We start from the raw sequence: 22,534 nt of genomic DNA, 5'->3' as shown, positions 1-22,534 counted from the left end.
ATGCTGAAACATAACCTGTTTATACGACACGTGTTGTTCAAAGCACGTGAATATGAGGCACATGATTGGTTGGTTTGGAATAACGATAACCCAAGGTTAAGCGCAGTGTGAAAAGCACTTATAAGTATCTTGTTGCTTCAGATGTGACATTAAATGATCAGAAAAGAGCAAATGCCATGTGCCGGAAACAAAATTGCGTTGCTAACAGCTAGGCTATTATTGCGAGTGACATCCTGCTCTCTTTTAACCCCTGACAGATTGCAAAAGTGGCATGAAACGGACAGCTTCTTCCAACAACAACGTTAGCCTCAGCGCTGTTCTTCGCTGCTGTCCACCCACTGCACAGCTTTCAGCTGTTCACATGCAATTACAATCCTGAAGTGAGTGATTATACAGCAGGCTACGCAGACTCTGATTAGGGCTCTCGTCGAGCCAATCCGTCTGCATCTGAAAATAAAGACAAATAACGTTACCAGCTCCAGCGTACTTATCGTTCTGCTAGCTGAGCAGCTCGTACACAAGAGCTCAAACTGTGAAGTTCCTGAGCTGGTCTTCCACACATACACATGCTTATCACTTCATTAGGTTCAACCCACTTAATGTGTACATTAGGCACAGCGCAAACATCAGTCACGCTGATGCAGATTAGCAAACACTAGCATGGATTTGTTAGAAAACCTTCAGTCTAGTTGCTAAATATCTTAATTATTTGAATATTATATTTTGACATTTTCTGAAGAAAATAATGCTATAGGGTGGTATGTCTGGTCGCTTCCCATTGTGGTGTTCTGAAAGTTTGTTGTTTAAACTTAAATTCTATTTGCTACTGAAAGTGTTGTTGATTTATTTTTTTCTTTATGTAGGCTATGCTAAAAGCTCAGTTTCACCACTTATTAGCGGTGTTGGTAACACTTTACAATAAGGCCTCATTTGTTAGTTAATGTATTAACTAATATGAACTAACCATGATAAATACATTTGTTACAGTATTTATTAATCTATGTTAATAAAAAATACAGTCATTCATTGTTAGTTCAAGTTAGTTCATAATCAATGTTAACAAATTCAACTTTTGATTTTAATAATGTAAATGTTGAAATTAACAGTAACTATGATTAATAAATGCTGTAGAAGTATTGTTCATTCTTAGTTTATGCTAACTAAAGTAATTAACTAATGCTAACTAATGAAACCTTATGGTCTGCATAAAGTATATTTCAAAATATTACTGTTCAAAAGTTTGGGGTTGGGAAGATATTCTTAATGTTATTGAAAGGAGTCTCTTATGCTCATGACTGCATTTATACGGTATTCAATAATACCGTAAGTACAGTAATACTATGAAATATTATTACAATTTATAATAACAGTTTTCTCTTTGAATATATTTTAAAATGTTTTTTTTTTTTTCTCTAATTGCAAGGCTAAATTTTCAGCATCATTACTCCAGTCACTTCAGTGTCACATGATCCTTCAGAAATCATTCTAATATGCTGATTTTCTGCTCAATAATCATTTCACCACCCAGACTTTTTTTATCCCCAAATTGTGATAGTTTAAATCTAGTCCTAATTGTCAGCTCTAAATGTTACATGGAGAAATTGGGCCATTTTGAAATTTTTTTTACCACAGTTTATAGTTAATAAACATTTGAGCATTTGGCTGAAAGGATAATTTTCAGACTGCTGAGAACTAAAATTAACTATGGGCATGTGGACTATCTCTTTTCTGCTCTATTCCTGTGATTCCTATTACTATGGTAACAGCAACTTCATGATAGGTGGATCTCTCTTCAGGATTATGTGTAGCAATTCACCAGATATTCATTGCTTAAAATTTATTTCTGGTTTCCACAAAGGCATATGTACTGTATGTGCAATTGAAAATGAATAGGATTTTTTACTTTCAGAACCCTACTGTTGTGCTCTGTAGGTCAACCTTAAATATCCGTGGAAATGCTGAATACTGGAAGTATAGAACAGAGGGAACAGCACTCATCCTTCCAATGATTGTATAACATGTGTGTAACACACACATACACATACACACACACACACAGGAAGCTGACAGTGGTAGCCCACTGTCGATTTTCTCGCTTGAAATTACACGTTAGTATGTGGCCAATTGGCCTTGTTCTGGAAGTGTGTGGGAGTATGAGAGCGCTCGAGGCCTTTTATCCACACAGCCTTCGTGGATTGCTATGCTTTGTGCATCCATCCATTTCATGTTTTACATTCCCCATCTTGAAGAACTATAGTGCAAAAAATAGATTTATGCTTAAAACAAGTTAAAAAAAATCTGCCATTGGAACTCCATGATATGAAATCTATGTAATTTTATTGGTAAATACATTTTTTTGTAGAAATCTGGTACTTATTAAGAATGTGATTTCTGTGAGAGGATTTTGATGACTTTCTAAATCTCTGGATGCTCAAATTATGATTGTGAGATCCACAGAATCTGTGCAACATTCACAGTGCATCTCTCTCCTCTCTCTCTCTGCTTCTCCTTCTCGCTCTTTCCTCCCTCCTTATTTGCTCTCGGTTTCACACCCACACAAACACATTCACTGGCAGTGACTGTCGTCATTTCATCAATAACATTTCAAAGGCTTATAACGCAGGAAACATCCTGAGATGTACTGAAGGCAAGTGTTTGTGAGCATCCATTTCTGACCATCTCATTTAGACATTTTTGATATATTTTTAAGATAGACCCCTGATTCAACAGCATATGAGCTGTTTACTTACTCCATAACTGATCACTGATTAACTTTAAACTCCATCCTTGTGCCTTGGCATTAAATCCACACGGATTGTTGTATTATATTATACAACAGTTTATTCTTTTTCTGATTGGCTGAGAGCCTTTTCCAGCCATGCAATATTCTACTAGTATCACCACGGGAATTGTTTCACTGTTTGTATCACTCCACTTGCAGCATTTCTCACAGAGAGTGTCACGGCGGACGGGCAAACCACCATAATTTTACAAATACTTCTGTTGTTGTGTCACGGAATGTAGTTTTAAGAGTTTATTAGGTGAGAATATAGTTATTTAGACCTCAAATATGCGACTTATAAATAAACATAGCGCATATTTGACAATTTGTTTAGACGTTTTCGGAGATGCGAGCTCCAGACGTTAGCGGTCATTCAGCGTTCAAGTGAGAACAGCTTTGGGCCCTATCATATGGCAGGCGCCAGGCGCGACGCAAGTGTTTTTGCTAGTATCAGCCCGACGCAGTTATCATTTTCACGTCCTGCGCCACGTTGTTTAAATAGCAAATGCATTTGCGCCCATTTGAATTTAAATAAAAAAAGAGCCAACTCTGCCGGATGTGCGTTTTCTGGCTAGAGAAGCATTCAGTTATTCTCCTTGCAAATTCCGCCATGCAAATAGCGAATCCGCCATGGCACGAGCGCAACTGGCTTTTTAAGGGAATGGGAGATGAGACTCTGATTGGTTTATTGCATGTTACGCCCAAAACACACCCATTACTCATTAAGAGAATAGAGACAACCCTTTTAGACCATGCACCGGGCACGCCGACCAATTTTCCTGTCTTTAAACTAGCAAAAGTGGATTCGGACACGCCCTAAGTTCACTTGCGCCGTGCACTTAGAACGTTAAAATAGGGCCCTTTATCTCGGCCAGTCCTTTGGGAATTTTCTGCTGGCTCTTATGTAGGTAGTGGTTAAACATGAGGTATAATTCACTTTGGCTATATCAAACGAGCAATTATTGGTCTTATTAATCTACCTGGAGCTAATCGATTTGGCTAAGGGGGAAATTAGGTTTCACAACTTTATATTTTTATATTATATAAATTTTTTTCCTCAGTAGACATTCAAACTGATTTTGTGTTTATGAATATAAGATATCATAATTATCCTGAAGAATATCAGCTAGATGCAGATAGAGATCTCTCACTCATAATACTCTCCTCTACATAATACAATAAGCTTCAATGAAGCGACTCAACATTCCTAAGTTCTAAAGTGATGTTTTAGAACGGAGGCTTGGGCTCAACTGTTAAACTGTCAACTTGAGATTTGGATCCACGGCGGAAGGAAGTAGTTTTGCACAAAAGAGGGTTTTTAAAGACACTCCGTTGTTGTTTCTTATTTATTTAAATTGACTTGTGCCGTCAAACTGTTGTGTAAACGCAATATCAAACTCATAGCTGTGGCCGAATCACAGCCATGCTGATATATTTCATGCTGAAATCAAATGGCTACTCGTGTGATATTGCTTATATATTGTTAGGTAATTTGATCATGCTTTTTTTCTAATAAATTAATTAAATTAAATTCTGCTATTACTCAGTTGTTGTTTTTTTGTAACAAAATGTCTGTGCAAAAAAAAAAATGAAATTCTTTCTTTAGAAAGATGTCAGGACATTTTTAATTCAGTTATTTTAATATTGTTTATATAGCCTACTATTATATTTATTAATTTTGAAATAGCTTTTTTTTTTTTAAGATTTCTATTTAGCTTTAATTTATTTTTAATTCAGTTTTAATCATTTTAGTTCTCCAACTTAAACTTGAGTCAGTTTTTTAAGTTTAAGTTTTTCATATATTTATTTATATATTTAGTTTATATAGTACTTCAGCTTTATTTCAATGAACAAAAATGATTTTTAATATTTTAGATTTAGTTATAGTTAACAACAATAACAACTCTAGGAATATCAAAGGCCATATTTGAACTTACTAACTCCAAGGCCACATCTCCGACAACAGATCTGTACGAGCATGATGATACACTAATGGATCACACTCTTTCACACACAATTTTATGCTGGCTGTTAACCTAATATTTCAATCAGCTCATGTTATGGACCCTATTTCTGCCTATTTTTTGCTCTCTCAAAGGGCCTTCATCTTAAACGCTTCAAGGCCGGATTGAAAACATGCACTTATGTTTTCACATTCTTTTCTGAGGAGTTGTTTTCTTTTTCATCTCACAGGCAATAATAAACAGCACTATCACCCCGAACATGACCTTCACAAAGACGTCTCAGAAGTTTGGGCAGTGGGCAGACAGCCGTGCCAACACAGTGTATGGGCTGGGTTTCTCCTCTGAGCATCATCTGGCCAAGGTGGGTGGAATTCTTTCTCTCTCATTCTCTCATTTTCTTCCCCGTGTCTCTGGAGGTCTTGCTCTCCCTTTCTTTCGTTCTCTTCCACCCCCTGTGTTTCTGAGCTGGGGAACACCTACACACTGTGCCCTAATGAGGAGCTGTACAGTCATCTGTGCGTGGGAGGCTTCTTCTGTGCAGTGCTTTCCTCTCTTTCGCTCCCTCTATCTCTCGCTCCTCTGCATTATGATGATGCACTGTCAGGAGCTCACCACCTCATCTAGTCTTCCTCTTCTCTCTTTCTTTTTCATTCCCTCTCACTCTCCTCTTTCCTTTGCTTTTACATATGCTGTATTTACTTCATACAAAGTGAATTATAGCAGTATTTTCACTATTATTTATTTATCATTTTGAAAATATTGTGTTATTTTACTCACTCTCATGTAGTTCCTGATCTTTCTCACTTTATTCTGTGGAACACACACACACAAATGGACCATAACAGTATCATAAAATAGCACTTTACAAAAATGTGCAGTTGTTACATTAACACGTTATTTCTACTTAATTTAATTTAAAATATATATACGTGACCCTGGATCACAAAACCAGTCACATGGGTACATTTTCTGAAATTGGGATGTATACATATAAATAAATAAGATTTCCATTGATGTATGGTTTGTTAGGATATGACAATATTTGGCCGAGATACAACTATTTGAATATCTGGAATCTGAGGGTGCGAAACATTGAGAAAATCGCCTTTAAAGTTGTCCAGTTATGTTCGCGATTGTGGTGTATCCACTTAGAAAAATAAATGTTTTATATATTTACAGTAGGAAATTTACAAAATATCTTCATGAAACATGATCTTTACTTAATATCCTGATGATTTTTGGCATAAAAGAAAAATCTATAATTTTGACCCATACAATGTATTTTTGGCTATTGCCACAAATATACCCGTCCGACTTGTGACTGGTTTTGTGATCCAGGGTCACATATATAAATAAAATGACTTCTATGGTAATTATATGTAACTTAAGTCAGGCTGATTCGGTCATATTAAATAAAATTTTGTGTAATACAATAATATAATGCAAATAATGATTTTTTACACAATTGAATTCCCATTATGTTCCACAGAATAAAGTCTCAGAGTTTTGATATGACATGAAGGTGAGTAAATTATTAAAAGATTATTGGTAACACCTTACAATAAGGTTCCATTTGTTAACATTAGTTAACATGGTCTTATTGGACTAACAATGAAAAATACTTTTAAAGTATTTATGAATCTTTCTTAAAGTTAATTTCAACATTTACCAATACATTATTAAAATCAAACGTTGTATCTGTTCATATTATTTAGAGGACTTGAGCTGACATGAACTAACAATGAACAGTTGTATTTGTATTAACCAACATTAACAAAAAATAATAAATACTCTAACAAATGAATTGCTCATTGTTAGTTAATTTTAGTTATTGCATTAACTAACGTTAACCAGTGTTGAGGGTAACTCATTACTCTCTTGAGTTACCAGTGTTGAGGGTAACTCAAGTAATGTGCATTACGTAATCGGATTACTTTTGTCAAGTAACTAGTAAAGTAACGCATTACTTTTAAATTAACAACAAAATATTTGAGTTACTTTTTCAAATAAGTAACAGAAGTTACTTTATTTCCCCATGTATTGACTGACACATTTTTGTCTCCATGTTGAGAGAAATCGGGTGCAGAGGCGCTGTGTAAACATGATGGTTATTGTAGTTCTAGACTAAATGTGAACACGCATTTACTCATCTCACTTGCACAAAAACAGATTAAGTATTCCTTAAAAGGTATAAAAACAGTGAATTGCAAACTTAGAATATTAAGCAATCCTGCAGTATTTAAATATGCCAGGAGCTATTTATTCCATAAACTAATTTGTTAAAAGAATTCACATAAGGTCCAAAGAATATGCTTATTTTTGTTTGTTTTCCAGAAAGACTTCAGATAATAGGTGGATTAATATAAAGTGGGATCAAAGTGGTATAGATGGGCAAGCCGTGTAACGCCAGAATAAAAGCTAATAATGGCTGAATACAAACAAAAGAATAATGATAAAAAATAATGAAGATTAGGTCTCAATCACGGCAGAGTTGTGAAAGGTTTGTCGAGTGAGAACAATAGAAACATGAATGGGACAGTTCTCCTCGCCAGACATTAGACAATAGACTGCAAATGGGTGATTACAGGGCAAAAAATATATTTTCCTTCTTTAAGAACTCACATGACACGGTCTTATAAAATGTTTCCTACAATTCATAGTTTTAGAGATAACATCCTCAGATTTGAAATGAAGCATGAGCAGACTTGTGGCTTCAGCATCGTTGTGTTTCTACAACAGTTTCTACAACACAGACACATCATATTTTTATACATTTAATGTTTTTTTATTTTTTATTTTTTTTATGTTTGAGCTTATATATCTCCATAGACTGTTATTAATGAGTAATGAACTCTTAATAAAGTTCGTTGAGTCTGAGTCTTGAACTGTAAACTCTCAAGTGTTGGCTTTCTAAATATATGTTGGCTATGTGTCTATTCAGAATGACTTATGAGCAGCAACCTTTTTATTTTGGGTATGTCATTTATGCCCCACTTGCCAAAATGCGGGGTGTGTGGGGTAAGGATGTTAAATATCATATTTGTGTTTAATTTTTGTTGTTGTTTTTATTGCTGAAGTAAGAATGTTGAACTTTCTTCTTCTGCGTCCTGTTTTTCTGCAAATCAGAATTGCTGCAAAGCTGAAAGGTTTATTTGATGTGTGAATCTGCATTTCCTTTAGCTTGAGGCTTATTCATTTCACTTCTGGTGTGAAAGTCCTTTTACATTTGCCAAAAATAGAACTTTTTTTGTTATTACAAAAATTAACAAGCATGCCCAGTCCAGGTGAGAAAATATAACCCAAAAGTATTGTAACATTACTTTCCATAAAAAATAACTAAGTAACAGAATTAGTTAAATTTTAGGGACACAATATTATAAAGCATTACTTTTAAATTTCCCCAACATTGGCGTTAACTAATGGAACCTTATTGTAAAGTGTTCATCTTTGGATGAACTCTCTTTAAATACAAATGCCTCAAACTTTAAGATACTACAAACTTTCTGTCTAGGGTATATTCACTCTAAATCTGATTTTTAAACATTGTTAATGGAAAACCGTAGCCCCTGACCTAAAAGTGTACATAAATCTTCCTGCTGGATATTCAGAGGAAAATGCTTCAGTCCTTCCAGAGCCCAGGAAGCTTTAATGGGAGCAGTCTATATTGGGAACTGTAACCATTGCTCCTTTTTTTTTTTTTTTTTTTAGAAGAGATACCACATATCCACTCTAAAATAGTTAATCCATTTAAACACATAAACATGATCTTCTTATTTCTGTCTCTGTAATCATCATTAAAAGAACAGCATTGATAGTTACCAGCATAAATAAAAATTGCATTTTGTATGCAAGTCTCTAGCTTGGTGTGCTGGTGTCCCCATCAGGATTTTTTTTTAGCTAGCTTCACCAGGAATACTTTTTTTTTGGTCGAACGATTTACCCAGAAAGATCATGCTGGTTGATATGCTTCATCAGCTGGACCAGCACCAAACCACAGTACCAACCCAGCAAACAGGGAACGTTCTCAAAACTTTTGCTAACGTTGTGGCAACTGGCAAGGTTCTCTCAAAGTTATGAACAAACGTTCTTTCAGTAACAATCTTCATCTTTAAAGGGGTGGTTGAATATGATTTCACTTTTCTAACTTTAGTTAGTGTGTAATGTTGCTGTTTGAGCATAAACAACATCTGCAAAGTTACGACGCTCAAAGTTCAAAGCAAAGGGAGATATTTTCTTTTAAAGAAATTGCTTTTTAAGGACTACGACAAACGGCTGGTAGAGACTACACGACATTCCTCCCGGGTTAGTGACATCACTAACCCTATAATTTACATAAGCCCCGCCCCCTGAACACGATTTATAGATTATCATGATAGAATATGCTAATCAATGAGTAGAAGATAACTACACATCAGCTACATAAATTCACCAACTAACCATTCAGAAATATCGTCTACATGTTGTCACTTCTTCTTGAGTCTCTCTCTCGGTTTGAACATAAAGGCTAAAAGTTTTTGAAATTTTCAGTGCATGTGGGTGTGAGATAAAAGAACACAAGCTCTTGAAGCTCCGCCCCCTGTGCCGGGAGCAGAAGCTCATTTGCATTTAAAGGGACAGACACAAAACGGTGCGTTTTTGCTCACCCTCAAAAAGTGACAACTTTAACATGCTATATAAAAATATCTGTGGGGTATTTTGAGCTAAAACTTCACATACACACTCTGAGGACATCAAAGACTTATTTTACATCTTGTGAAAAGGTCATTATACCACCCCTTTAATAATGTTCTCAGAAAGTTAGCACAAAATTATTATTTATGCTGTTACCTGAAACGTTTAGTTTACTAACGTTTTTTTTTTTAAATGTTAGGCTACTACTTATTTCAGAATATTCAGAGAACATTCAAATGTAACGTTCCCATAATGTTTGCAAAATAATAAAACAGAATGTTCCCTTAATGTTCGCATAACCAAGAAAAAAAAAAGGGTTATGAAGCATTTAAAAATCAGATGTTTTTAAGAGAATATTCATAATTAACATTTGTAACTTAATGGGAATGTTAGCAAACTGAATGTGAATCCCATGTTTAAAGGCTTGAACCTGTTTTCTCTTATTAGTTTGCAGAAAAATTTTCAGAGTACAAGGAAGCAGCTAGGATGGCCAAGGAGAAGTCTCTAGAAAAGATGGAGCTGGCAAGTTCGCCCTCTCAGGTATGCCCTGTAAAGTCTGGACTCTGAACTGTTGTTTTAGTGTATAGTGTTTACATGGAATGAAGTTTGCTTGGAAAACTTGTTATTCAAAATAGGAGAATATAGTCTAATACATCTAAATCCGTAATAGTTTTTTTGCAATCAGCATATTTTCCATTTATGATTTATTCTTATCAGTACAGTCTAACCAGTGCAGAACAATGATGTTCACAAAGACTGGTCACATCATTTCAGTCTCCAAGGGAAATCTATTGTCTCTAAGAAAAATTTAGCCCCTAAATTTAGCCCCCTGCTCTAATTAGCAGCTTAGCAATTATATATGTAAAAGAAGATTATGTATTGACTATGTGAGGGTGCAACAAATTAATAACCCATGATTAATCGCTTTTCACAGGAATCGCCTGCCGACATTCATTCCCCCCTGACTCCACCCGTCACTGCGGACCTCTGTCGAATCAACGGCACTGGTGACGACGTCACTCTGTCTGACGTGTCACCGAATTCTATGCTCCAACCAGACCTTTCCCCGACCACGCCGACCCTTGCACACAGGTAACTGGGGCTTAATATAAAATCTCTTTCAGAATCCTGGTACAACAAGAGGTAACACGTTATCATGATAGTCCACTTTAGACATTCTACTAACTATAAGTAACTTTGCAACTACATGTCAAATAACTCTCATTAGAGACTGTCTGCTTAATATCTGATAACACTTTATTTTGATGGTCCCCCATCAGACATTGTACTGATTAAAGTAGCTTTGCATGCATGTCAACTTATTCTACTAAAGGCCCCGACATACTCTCAGTGAAGTTCTCTTTCGTTATTCGCTTAGGGGTAAAAAGAAGTTTGTGACTATAGTGGTGTACTGTAGGTGAACATCCGACGCCGCCCACACTGCTGAGAGCAGCGTTTAGATGAAACTTTAATATGTGCTGCTCGCTTTACTCTAAATACTAAAATATACTCACAACAAAAATGACAGTGGTAAGAAAAGAGCTATTAAGAACGCACCTGATCATGTGGATATGTTTGCATGACTTCTGCACTTTACACAATAGATCTATAATAGTAGTAAACATGAAAAAACAGTAAAAGTCTCGCTTTCGATTAGAACTACAACTTTGTCAGACAGTGACGGACGGAACAGAAGAAATTAACCCGGATAAGATTTCCATGGCAAAGAAGGCGGAGCCTCAGAGCCACACCTACCTATTACATAATCGCCACGGACTTAAGGTAGTTCAAAGGTGTTTACAAGCCAGAGCAAACTTTTCCATTTTGGCAAACTTTTTAAAACTCATTTTCTACTATAAAGCAGCTCTCAAATGTGTTCATGTTTTTACTCACGGACTTCCGACAGTGATGGACGGAACAGAAGAAATGAAACTGGATAAGATTTCCATGTCAAAAAAGGCGGGGCCTCAGAGCCACACCTACTTATTACATAATCGCCACGGACCAATGGTAGTTCGGAGGTGTTTACCAGCCGGAGCAAACTTTTCCACTTTAGCAAGCTGTATTGAACTCTTGATACGAACTTCAAATTAACTTAGTTTTGGCCTCATTTTGTTCAAAATGACGTCACACCAGTTAATTCGATTTCACTTATGGCCCTGAACCCTTACCTAACAGTTGAGTTAGTAATAACTAGTAATAACCTAACTAATGAGAGTTAGTTGACCAGTATTGCAAATTAATTAAAATTAGCTGACATGTAGTTGCAAAGTTACTTGTAGTTAGAATGTCTAAAGTGGACTATTGAAAAAAAGAAAAGAAAACCGACAAGATTTTTGGTTAATTTGTCACAATTATTTCTTTAATTTCTGCTTTTTTTATTTTTTGCATGCATTGCTCATTTCCTCTGTTTTTACATTTAGATTTGCCTCCATCTTAAAGTTACTCAAAACACTCACTTAAAGTTAATCTTTAAAAACACTTATAATTTAATAGCAATATTAAATCTAATCTATTGCAAACATCAAAAAGAATCTACATTTTTCTACTGTTAATTATAATGTTGTGATGTCTAAATTCACTTGTAGCACTGGTTGATTTTAGTTTTAGTTTTTCATTTATTTAGACAAAATAATATTGACTTTTAATATCAGCTGTTTATAGGTTATCAGTCATAACTAAACCAAACTAAATAATGTATTGGCTTATTAGCCAGAATTTTAATATCAACGCATCCCTAGTTTATTTGTTGCCTAAAATTTTTAAGTAAAAGTTGTGTTAAAGTTAGCAATAGCGGTCATGGGTTCATTGCACTTTTCCTGAGCACTCTTCAGCGAATTATTTTCAGCATGAGCATTCAGACACTTGTTCATATGAGTATGTACTTTTTTTAGTCTGACTGCAAAGGCAACATTTCGAGCTCATTTCACCAGCTCTCTAGATGCTTGAATTTTAATTGGTTGAGCAATCCAGTGCTTCAGGTTCAAAAATAGCATCCTACCATTTCTTACATAATCTCAGGTTAATGTTTCACTCTCACCTGCCACTTGAAAAATACTAACCGATTATTGGACGCAAATACACAGTGGACCAAACCGCATTTAACACCCACACTGTAGTTCTCTTCCAGCTATATGGTTTTATAATTGTCATGAATTTTAGAAGCATCAATAACTTTCTTTTTTTCTCTAGAATAATATGTCCAAACAAGTCAGAATTATATAATACAGTGGCACGTTTTCAACCCAGAGCAAATGTGACTTACGAAGATGGAGGCGGTGTCATCTGTTGCAAAATGTGTCAGAAAACCCACTGTTAAATCAACACAACCTTTTTGTTTACAATGTGACCTCAAATAGGATTGTGTTTTTTCCATGTGAATTCATATATTATGAACAAATTCATATGGTCTTTTTTTGTCTTTTTTTTTCAGACACGTGCTTAAAACTTGCCGGGTCTGCTCCTACTGATAGCATCATTTCACAGCTGTTTGACATGACTACAATGTTTTATAATGAATGCACTTTTATGCAACAATGACTGTAGATGCAACTAATTCAATCTGAAGTTCTGTTATTATTTTTAGACAGATATGCATATTTGGTCCCACCTTATATTACGTGTCTTTAACTAATATGTACTAACATTAATCATTTGATACGATGCACTTACTGTGTCCATACATGTTTTTACATTGTACTTGTATTTTAAAAAATACCTGCATGTAATTACATCTATAATTACACTGTTGACCCTTGCCTTACACCTTAACCACCCCATTAACCGGCTACCCATACCTCCAATCCTGTCCCTAAACTTACCCGTATCCCACCTCAATAGCAGCAAAATCATTTTGCAATACAACACAATAAGTACATTGTACCTGACAATATTTTTTGTGTTTAATTTAAATGCATAGTAAAGACACCTAATGTAAAGTTTGACCGCATACTTATGTCAGCTGAACTCTGGTGATGTTGTTTTATTAGTCATGTTTTAAAATCCTTTGTAGAGAAATCATTTTTGGAAATGTCTCCCCAATTTTTGGGGGAGAATCTTTTTGTGACTTTGTTTTATGGTCTTTTTTTTGTTTTGTTTTTTTTTGCATCAAGTTGTGTTTCTAAGGTTGATATCTGTAAATCTGACATCACATTTAATACATTTATTAAATGTCATTCCACTTCAAATTCTCAGTTTGCTGAAGTTTTCCAACTTGACTTTTAACAATGCATTTACCGCAAAAATGTTTGACACGAGTAAGTGATCTTAGTAAAGCAAATTGTCCTTTTAGTTTTGCCAAGACTGATTCATACCACTTTGATATTATAAATATGTAATTTATATTAATAATCAGCAATTCATTCTTCAGTGAGGCTGATTTTGAAGTACATAATGCTATTAGTTCCCTTAAAGATGACCTGACTTCAAAATTCCCCTTAAAAATACTGTTCCTGCACTTGATGAAGGTGTAATACGTGTATATGAGTGTGGTGAATCTGACCCAATGGGTCATAGATTAGTCTGTCGAGTGTATTTGTTCTGCTTTGGCTGTTATTACGTGGTGAGTGAATTGAAAGCATTTCTTCGAAACACTAATTCTCTCACCCACAGTCTTGTGCAGCACATTAAAGTGAGTGTTGAGGGGCTGGTTGGGCAGTTGTCGTGAATCACATTTACAGTGGGGCTTAATATGATACGCACACCAAAATGTGCGGTACACCAATCAATACTCTTTAAACTTCATTACGACCTGCTCTTCATGTGACGTGAAGAAAACAGTCCATTTTATTGGTGGCTTAAATGGTATACATTTAACAGAGGTGCATTGTGGATCCATTGAAATGATTTGCATGTTGATTACTGGGCTGTTGGAGGAACGATCAGATGGAGAATGTTTATTGATTCACATTCAGTAGGCTTGAAGGACAGTCACACTGACATTATGCTGTTCTTTGTAGTTATGTAATGTGGACAGCCATATGCTTCTGTGCACCTGCATATATACAATGGCCCTTTAAAAATAATACCACTTGGTTTGATATTTCACATCTAATGCAGTGACATTCATTTGTTAGCCTATAGTGTATGTGTCCAACTTTTTATATATGAATAAGAGGCTTAAAGACTTTTTTAGAGAAAAATATTTTATTACATGAAAACAGTATACATCATAAAAAAATGCATCATGAATAGACTGAGAATGAAATAACATGCAGATAATCTACAAATTAGTTTTGACTAAACTATTTGTTTCCAATAAGTCCATAAAAAACAGCATAAAACTGCATTGAACTGATTCTTGTGTGTTCTGCACAAATGTTCCATCAAGTTCAAACACTCCTTTCTTTCTTTGGCTTAAAAATTACTTATTAAATCTAAAAGTCAGTGTTTAATTATCGTTTTAATTAAAGTGCCTTTTAGGCTCTAATCAAATCCCATTCAGTCAAAACTGAATAACATTTAACTATACTATACTGTAATATACAACATATGTTGACTTACCAGGCTGAAGTCCCTGTTTCTCTTAGCTTGAAGCTGCAAGACTTCACTCAGGTCTTCTCTCCTCTCTTTCTCCTGTAGAGGAACATTTCTTCTCCTTGTGTGCGGCGCTTTATAGCCATGTGTGTCTCCAGCCTGTTGTGTCACAGCTTCAGTAGGAGTCGGAGCGTGTGGGCTGAGGTGTTGTCTGTCAGAGCGGGGGTCGATCACGTCAGCCACAGCAGAGGTGGTGGCACTGGGGGAGATGAAAGGGAATTGGCGGCGCTCCGTATAGCGTAGGCGTCAGCGCTGAGGACTCTGTGCTGGTTCTCTGCACGTGTCCTGAGCGACGGTTTGAGTGGTTAAGCTGCGGTGGTGGAGTGCGTGGAGGGAGGCAGAGGAGGTGGGATGTGTGATGAGATGTTAAACAGGATGACAGCGGATGGGATTCCTCATAGTCTTTTGGAGATGTGGGTTGGTTATGTATTCACTGGCACTGTGACACTGTTTCAGCATTTGATTTTTTTTTTTTGTCAGTACATGATGATCAGAGCACATTGCAAATTTATGCTTGATTTCTTTGTCACTACATGAGGAACACAGATGGACTGATGATAAATGGTGGAATATATAACCGAAGAGTTAGCCTCCTCCTTTTGTCTTTACACTTTTGAGATCTCTTTTAGAAGGCATTCTGCTTTATCTATTTCAGCTTGTCACGTTCCATCAATCTTTGTATTATAATATTTATGCAAATGACATCGAATCTGGATCACAGAGTTTTTAATAACCCTTGTTAATTGCTCTTGAACTGCGTCCAAGTCTTGGTAAAACACAGAATGGTCGAATTAAAAACCCTTGTATCCAACTTTAATTACAGTCACGTTTAAAATGACATTCTTCCTATGTCCTCTTAACAGTCCTCATGGTCTAGACCAGGGGTGTCAAATTCAGTTCCTGGAGGGTCACTATATGCGTTTGATCTTTCGTCCTTCATTATCAACCATCGAAGTTCAATTCCAAGGGCCCTATCACACACCAGGCGCGATGCAAGTGTTTTTTGCTAGTTTCAGCCCGACGCAATTATCATTTTATCAAAGTGTGCCACGTTGTTTAAATAGCAACTGCATTTGCACCCATTTGTTCGCCCTGGTCTGAAAAGGAGGTGTGTTCAGGCGCATTGTTGGCACGTTGCTATTTTGCTATTTTTAATGTGCGCCTATAGGCAGGTGCACAACGCGCGTACACTCTGCTTATTACACACACAGGAACATGTGCTGCTGCGCACACAAACATGCCAAATATTAAAAATAAAAGGATTAATATTAAAAATGAAAGATTATTATTGTGTACATAAAGAAATGGTGGAATCCAGCTGGAATCCCGTAGATGGTCTGCTTGCGCGCTTTAACCTCGCAAACGAGCTGATCCGTTTCCTCTCTGGAGACGCGTTCAGATTTTCAGCTTTCAAATTCTGCAGGGTAAATAGTGAATCCACCTATTGCGAGCGCAACTGGCTTTTGGGAATGCGAGATGAAACTCTGATTGGTTTGTTGCACGTTACGCCCAAAGCACACCCATTATTCATTAAGAGAATAGAGACAACCGTTTTAGACCATGCACTGGGCGCACCGACCATTTTTCCCGTCGCTAAACTAGCAAAAGTGGATTCGGACACAGCGTAAGTGCACTTGCGTCGTGCGCTTTAGACCATGCACTTAGATCGTTAAAATAGGGCCCCAATACTCAAGAACGCAAGCACAGAGGACGCATGAAAGTGCCCGGATGTGTTCTTGAACACAAGTCCGTTCTTTGTGTTCTTGAAATTGAGAAACAGCCACTGTCCTGCAAAGTTTAGCTCCAACCCCAATTAAACACACCTGAACCAGAAAATCAGGGTCTCACTAGGCATACTAGAAACTTCCAGGCAGGTGTGTTGAGGCAAGTTTGAGCTAATCTCTGCGGGACAGTGGCCCTCCAGGATTGAGTTTCGACACCCCTGATCAAAGAATCATTAAGAATGGGAAGAAGTCTCATATTCGCACCAAGGCTGCCTTTATTTGATCAAAAATACAGTAAAAACTGAAATATTGTGAAATATTATCACAATTAAATATATATTTTTTTCTTTTTAAATATATTAAATGTCAAAGCTGAATATTCAGTCTTCAGTGTCTCATGATCCTTCAGAAATAATTCTAATATGCTGATTTGCTGCTCAAGAAACATTTCTTATTATTATTATCAATATCTGTGCTGTGTAATATTTTTGCGGAAACCGTGATACATTTTTTTCAAGATTCCTTGATGAATAGAATGTTCAAAAGAACAGTTTAGTATTATTATAAATGTCTTTACTGTCCTTTTTGACCAATTTAATCTTCTCTTGATGAATAAAAAATAAAAAAAATAAAACCTTACTGTCCCCAAACTTTTGAGCAGTAGTGTCAGATATTTAGGGCCAGATTTACTAAACAGGACAGATTAGCGTGAAAGCGCAATTCCAAAAAAGCACAAATGAAAGTGGAAAGTTCTGCTTGTGATCTAATGACGACGCGTAAATTGAAGAACACCGATGCAGCCGCATAATTTCCATAATGACCAAAGCAATCTACTAAGAGCAGTGGAAATCAGCGTCTGGTTTAAGACATGCTTTTTCTGGATGGTAAATAATGGCACAAATACCAGGAAATTGACTAGCGCAAACCTTAGTAAATCACTTTGCGTGATTCATTTAAATACTCTCCTCCCATAAATTTTCAATCTGAAAGGGAAACTCCTAAAAATGCATATGGAATAAGGTCAGCTGGAAAAATAACCCTGTCCACGCCTTTTCAGCGCTAATTTAAATCCTGACAGTAGTTTTTTAACGCCAAAAGAGGGTTTGCGCTGGCGCAAGCTGTTGGTAAATCTGGCCCCTAATATGAAATTTGATTGCATTACATTCATTCTGCTCTTTAAAAACTGGTCATAAATTAAATTGATCACAGTTATTTTATTCTATTGACAGCTCTAGTTTTTAAAAGTCAAATACCTTTGTTTATTTTAAACAGTTATACATCTTTTTAGTCTAATAGTTTACAGCTTAATACAAAGCAAGTATTCTCGACATACTATTTTAATAATTTTTGTTGCTTCAGTACAGTGACAATATAAAAGCCAATTATTTTTTTTGAGAAGAAAGTATTTATATCTGTATATTAATTTTATACATGGACGATATATACCCTATAGCTGCCTTTATATTTTAGAAAGTGACTCCCTCACAGGGGGATCTAAAGGTTCTTGGCATGAAAAAACCCTGGCCTATAGATTGAATCCTAAGTCTAAAATGGACATTAACAGTCAAGGATATATAATATGCAAGGTTGATTTTAATGTTGTTTTTCATTTTTGTCTACAGCCCGACTACCAACAAACACTGGGAAGCAGAGCTTGCAACACTAAAAAGCAACAATGCCAAGCTCACAGCTGCTCTACTGGAGTCCACAGCCAACGTCAAACAATGGAAACAGCAGCTAGCAGCTTATCAGGAGGAGGCCGAAAGGCTACACAAACGGGTGAGGAGGGGAGAGTTGACCTTGTAACCCAATATTATGAACATACAACAACCTTGGGTTCAATATATTTAGTGTTGTCTTGAACTAAGCCAGGGAGGGGCAACGTCGGTCCTGGAGAGCCACTGTCCTGCAGAGTTTAGCTCCAACCCTAATCAAACATATCTGAACAAGCTAATCAATGTCTTCAGGATTACTCAGGGTTGGAGCTAAACTCTGCAGGACAGTGGCTCTCCAGGACCTATGTTAACTAAGCTAAAACTGTTGGTAAATTTCCTAGTGTTTCTAATGTCTATGACAAAGTTGTGAATGTGAACTCCCCTTCAGTTTAGGTCTCTGTAACCTAAACTAAATTTGTGAACTGTTTTTTTGTTTGTTTTTTTGGTCTGCAGGTTTCTGAATTGGAAAGTCAGAGTAGTCAAACCAATGTGATCAAATCCCAGAAAACGGAGCTGAACCAAACAATAGAGGAGCTGGAGTGTACACTGAAGGCAAAAGAAGAGGTACTGTTTGTTATGTTGCATGGTCAATGATATCACTAACATCCTTCTTTCATTATCATTTTTTGGCTTTGCCAGATGCTTAAGCCATTTAAAACTTCTTTCTTACTTGTTTTTCATAGGAAATGGTGCGATTGAAAGAAGAAATAGAAAATGCAAAGCAGCTTCAAACTCAGAAAGATGAACTCACTAAAAAATTAGAGGTAAGAACAGACATCATCCCACCTCTCTCGGAAGGTCCGGGAGTCTCCCATATATTGATAGCGGCTCCCTGACGCCCCCAATTTATATACAATATCCCGGAAATCGAGTGAGCGAGTGAGAAAGCATGTTTCCACCTGGTGTGTTTTGCATGATCAATATAATAAATATATATTGTTATTGCAGCAAAGGGAGGGGGACTCTCTTATTAGTGATTATGGTTTTGAAATTAAATATTCAACAAGGTGTTATTGTGAACGCATACTTGTGTCCATGTTTTATAGCTGTCGTGTAACGAATGCCCGCACGGTGTGTTTGCAGGACACAGATTTGCGGAACAAGGAGCTTGAGGAACAGTTGGTTGATCTGGAGCAGCGTCTGGAGTCAAGTCAAGTAGATCAAGAGAACCTCCGCAAGAACCTCAAAACTCTGCTGGAGATACTGGATGGAAAGATCTTCGAGCTGACAGAGCTGAGAGACAACCTAGCTAAGCTCATAGAGGACAGCTAGACTCCTCAACCTCTAGCCTCAAAACTTGATTTTAATGCCACTTTCCTCCTTTTATGAAATACACAGCATCCGATTCAGGCCGAGAGAGTCTGGCGTACTTTCGAGCGACGCCTCGACTGCCGGTCTCTCCTTCACTCACTTACACGGAATGATTAACCATTGGTTGCACTTGATTTTGTATTTTTGAGGTGGGTTCGTTCTCTTCAGTGCCACTGCTACCTACCAAGTTTTATTGTCAACAATACTCCTGTACTTTTATTGATGTTTCCTTGAATTCCCAATCCCAAAATCCCAAATTAGGCAGCCTGCGAAAAACACATGGCTGCATATAGGCTCCTACTCTTTAAAGGTGCTGGTTTCGTGTGCCTGGCTGTTTGGCGTTAATGGACGTTTCTTATGCTGCTGAGGACACTACACAATTACACTGACTGGATCTTCAGTCGTATTTTAAGACTGGATATTCAGAGCCATATGTTGTAGCCAAATGTTGTTGGCTTGCCTCTTCCCCTTCATGGAAACTGCCTCAATGTTAGGTCAGTCAAAGTTTCAGGATACTCAACCGCTGACCTAAAAAGCTCTTGACATTTAGCAGACTCTGAGACGTAGATGTGGCATATGCTTTAGGCCTGTAATATACACTGAGCAATATTAGTGTGAGCGTTTGTATGCCAGATTAGTGCGAGCCACCTCAGTGCGTCCGTCAGGTACTCGAACAGTGGAAAAGACGAATTTATGGCCCGCTATAGTTAAACTCCGGATTTCTCCAATGACCAGTGTAATGCTTTCGGATCGTACTGGCCTTATAATAACCCGTATCTATACATTTTTCAGGATTTTCTTGAAGACGAGGATCTTCCTTTGTTTGTTGACTTACCAAATGCAATTATGTACTCAATTCCTTACAATTTTCAATAACAATATTATTGTAATATTTAAAAAGTCCATCCTGCTGATGGGTATTATGATACATAGATCACTGTCAGTATGATTGTATTTATATGTGGGAAAGTTCTGTTTTAAATTTCCCAATGTTAATAAAGACTATTTAAAGATATCTGACTGCATTGTTCTTTAGAAACAAAGCGAGAAAATGATAGTGTGACACACCAAGGTTGTATAACATTTAGACCCGCAATCTGTGAGAGAAACAACAACTTTCTCTCACAGAGTGATTTGCATCAAGGGCCGAGGGCAGAATTCTGTCTGAGTAAGTTGCAGTATGCAATATGATTCATAGCAGACCTCCTTTGTCACAGCACACACGATAATATCCTGGTTTTACCCCTGCCGCCTGTGTAAAGTACACTAGCAACAAGTGAGGAACAGAAAAAAAGAGGGAAAGAAAGAACCTTTAATTCAGTGGTTCTCACTTCCCAACCTTTTTGACACCAAAGACCCTCGTTGTCTAAAACAACATTTGAAGGCCCCATGACTTTTCTAGTGATTTACTGGATAAGTATTAAGAATGAGGATTTTTTTTCTTTTTTCTTTGCATAACTGGAAAAAAATAAATAAAAATGCCCATGGAGTTGTGAGATTGTTCTTTTCCAGGTCTTAGAAATCACTTCGATGGTTAACTAGACATTCTGTTGACTATAAGCAAATTTGCACCTACATGTCAACTAAATGTTATTAGAGTATAGTAGACTCTGCTTACTATCTGCTAACATTTTGTTGGTCCCCCAACAGACATTCTACTGACTATAAATAACTTTGCAACTTACATGTCAAATTATTCTACTAACCCGAACTCTAACAGCTAACCACAACCTAACAGTCTACTAATACTCAGTTGACATGTAGTTGACAAGCTACTTATAGTTAGTAGGATGTCTAAAGTGAACCATCAAATCAAAGTATATATTTACAGTATATTAGCTTATAGCTTATTTTAATGCTTGTTTGGTCTTATTTTAGATCTGCTCCCCTGGTTGAGAACCATTTCTTTAATCCTAAACTTGAACCTTTTACACTAGGTTTGAAGGTTAGCTTCCCAAAAGAAGCCATTTCATTCCCTTTTTAGAATGTTCACGTCTAGTAAACACGTCTAGAATATCAGTGTGCAGGTCAGTAACACATTAGAGTGGTGCAAGTACCCTGGACAACCTTAATACAAGTCTTCAGTTGTGGTAGAGGGACACCTTGTGGTTGGAAGCAGAACTAGAATATCATTTATGTCACACTGTAAAAAAATTCTAACCCTCCCAAATCAAAAATTTCAAGTGACCGATAACATCTAATTTTTTTAATTGGTGAAAGTGAAAATCTTGTTGCAATAGTCTGTTAACATTGGCTCAATGAGAAATAATACGTCAGACTAATTGAAAAATTTAGATGTTATCGGTCACTTGAAATTTTTGACTTGGGGATGTAATTTTTTTAATCAGAATGAGCTTTATTCGCCAAGTGTGCGCAAACACACAAGGAATTTGGTTTTCAGGAGCTCTGGGAACATACATACATAACACAAGAGGATAGAAAGAACATTTAAATAAGTAAGATAAAGAAAAGTAAGAATAAAAAATAATAAATAAATAAAAAACGATAAAGTAATAGGCTATACATCTAGGTCAGAACACTTATGTACAAATGTGTGCATTATGTAAAAATATGTATTCACATGCAAGTATGTATTTATTGTCCAACACTCAGGTGGCAAAAGTGCCATAAGGTACTGAATTATGAATGATAAAAACAGGTAGTGTTCTAGGTATTTAAGGTGGAGATGGCATGGGGAAATAAACTGTTTTAGTTGTAGGCCTGTCCTCCAGAGGCAGTGCTGTTCTAATGATAATGGCTAAAGTAGGCAAGGCAAGTTTATTTATATTGCTCATTTCATACACTATGGCAATTCAAAGTGCTTTACAGAAA

General features: G+C 36.5%; 1 protein-coding gene across 3 annotated transcripts in view; it reads left to right on the top strand.

Moving 5' to 3' along the window:
- Window positions 1-20,717, top strand: part of homer1b (homer scaffold protein 1b) — a 31,815-nt gene extending 11,098 nt beyond the window's left edge. For 2 of the 3 annotated variants that reach the window (XM_084114252.1, XM_084114253.1), the window contains exons 3-9: window positions 4,976-5,107; window positions 9,865-9,957; window positions 10,352-10,509; window positions 18,299-18,455; window positions 18,845-18,955; window positions 19,075-19,155; window positions 19,475-20,710. In XM_084114252.1, the coding sequence (XP_083970378.1) occupies window positions 4,976-5,107; window positions 9,865-9,957; window positions 10,352-10,509; window positions 18,299-18,455; window positions 18,845-18,955; window positions 19,075-19,155; window positions 19,475-19,663 (921 nt within the window). In that variant the 3' untranslated portion in view covers window positions 19,664-20,710. Of the gene's footprint in view, window positions 1-4,975; window positions 5,108-9,864; window positions 9,958-10,351; window positions 10,510-18,298; window positions 18,456-18,844; window positions 18,956-19,074; window positions 19,156-19,474 lie in introns of all 3 variants that reach the window. The other variant, XM_084114251.1, reaches the window with a different exon arrangement.
- The last annotated feature ends 1,817 nt before the right edge of the window (window positions 20,718-22,534 follow it).

This window comes from Abramis brama, assembly GCF_963993115.1.
Source record: "Abramis brama genome assembly, chromosome: 5".
Taxonomy (NCBI): domain Eukaryota; kingdom Metazoa; phylum Chordata; class Actinopteri; order Cypriniformes; family Leuciscidae; genus Abramis; species Abramis brama.
Note: the sequence above shows the minus strand (reverse complement) of the source record. Positions and strands in the feature narration are given on the sequence as shown.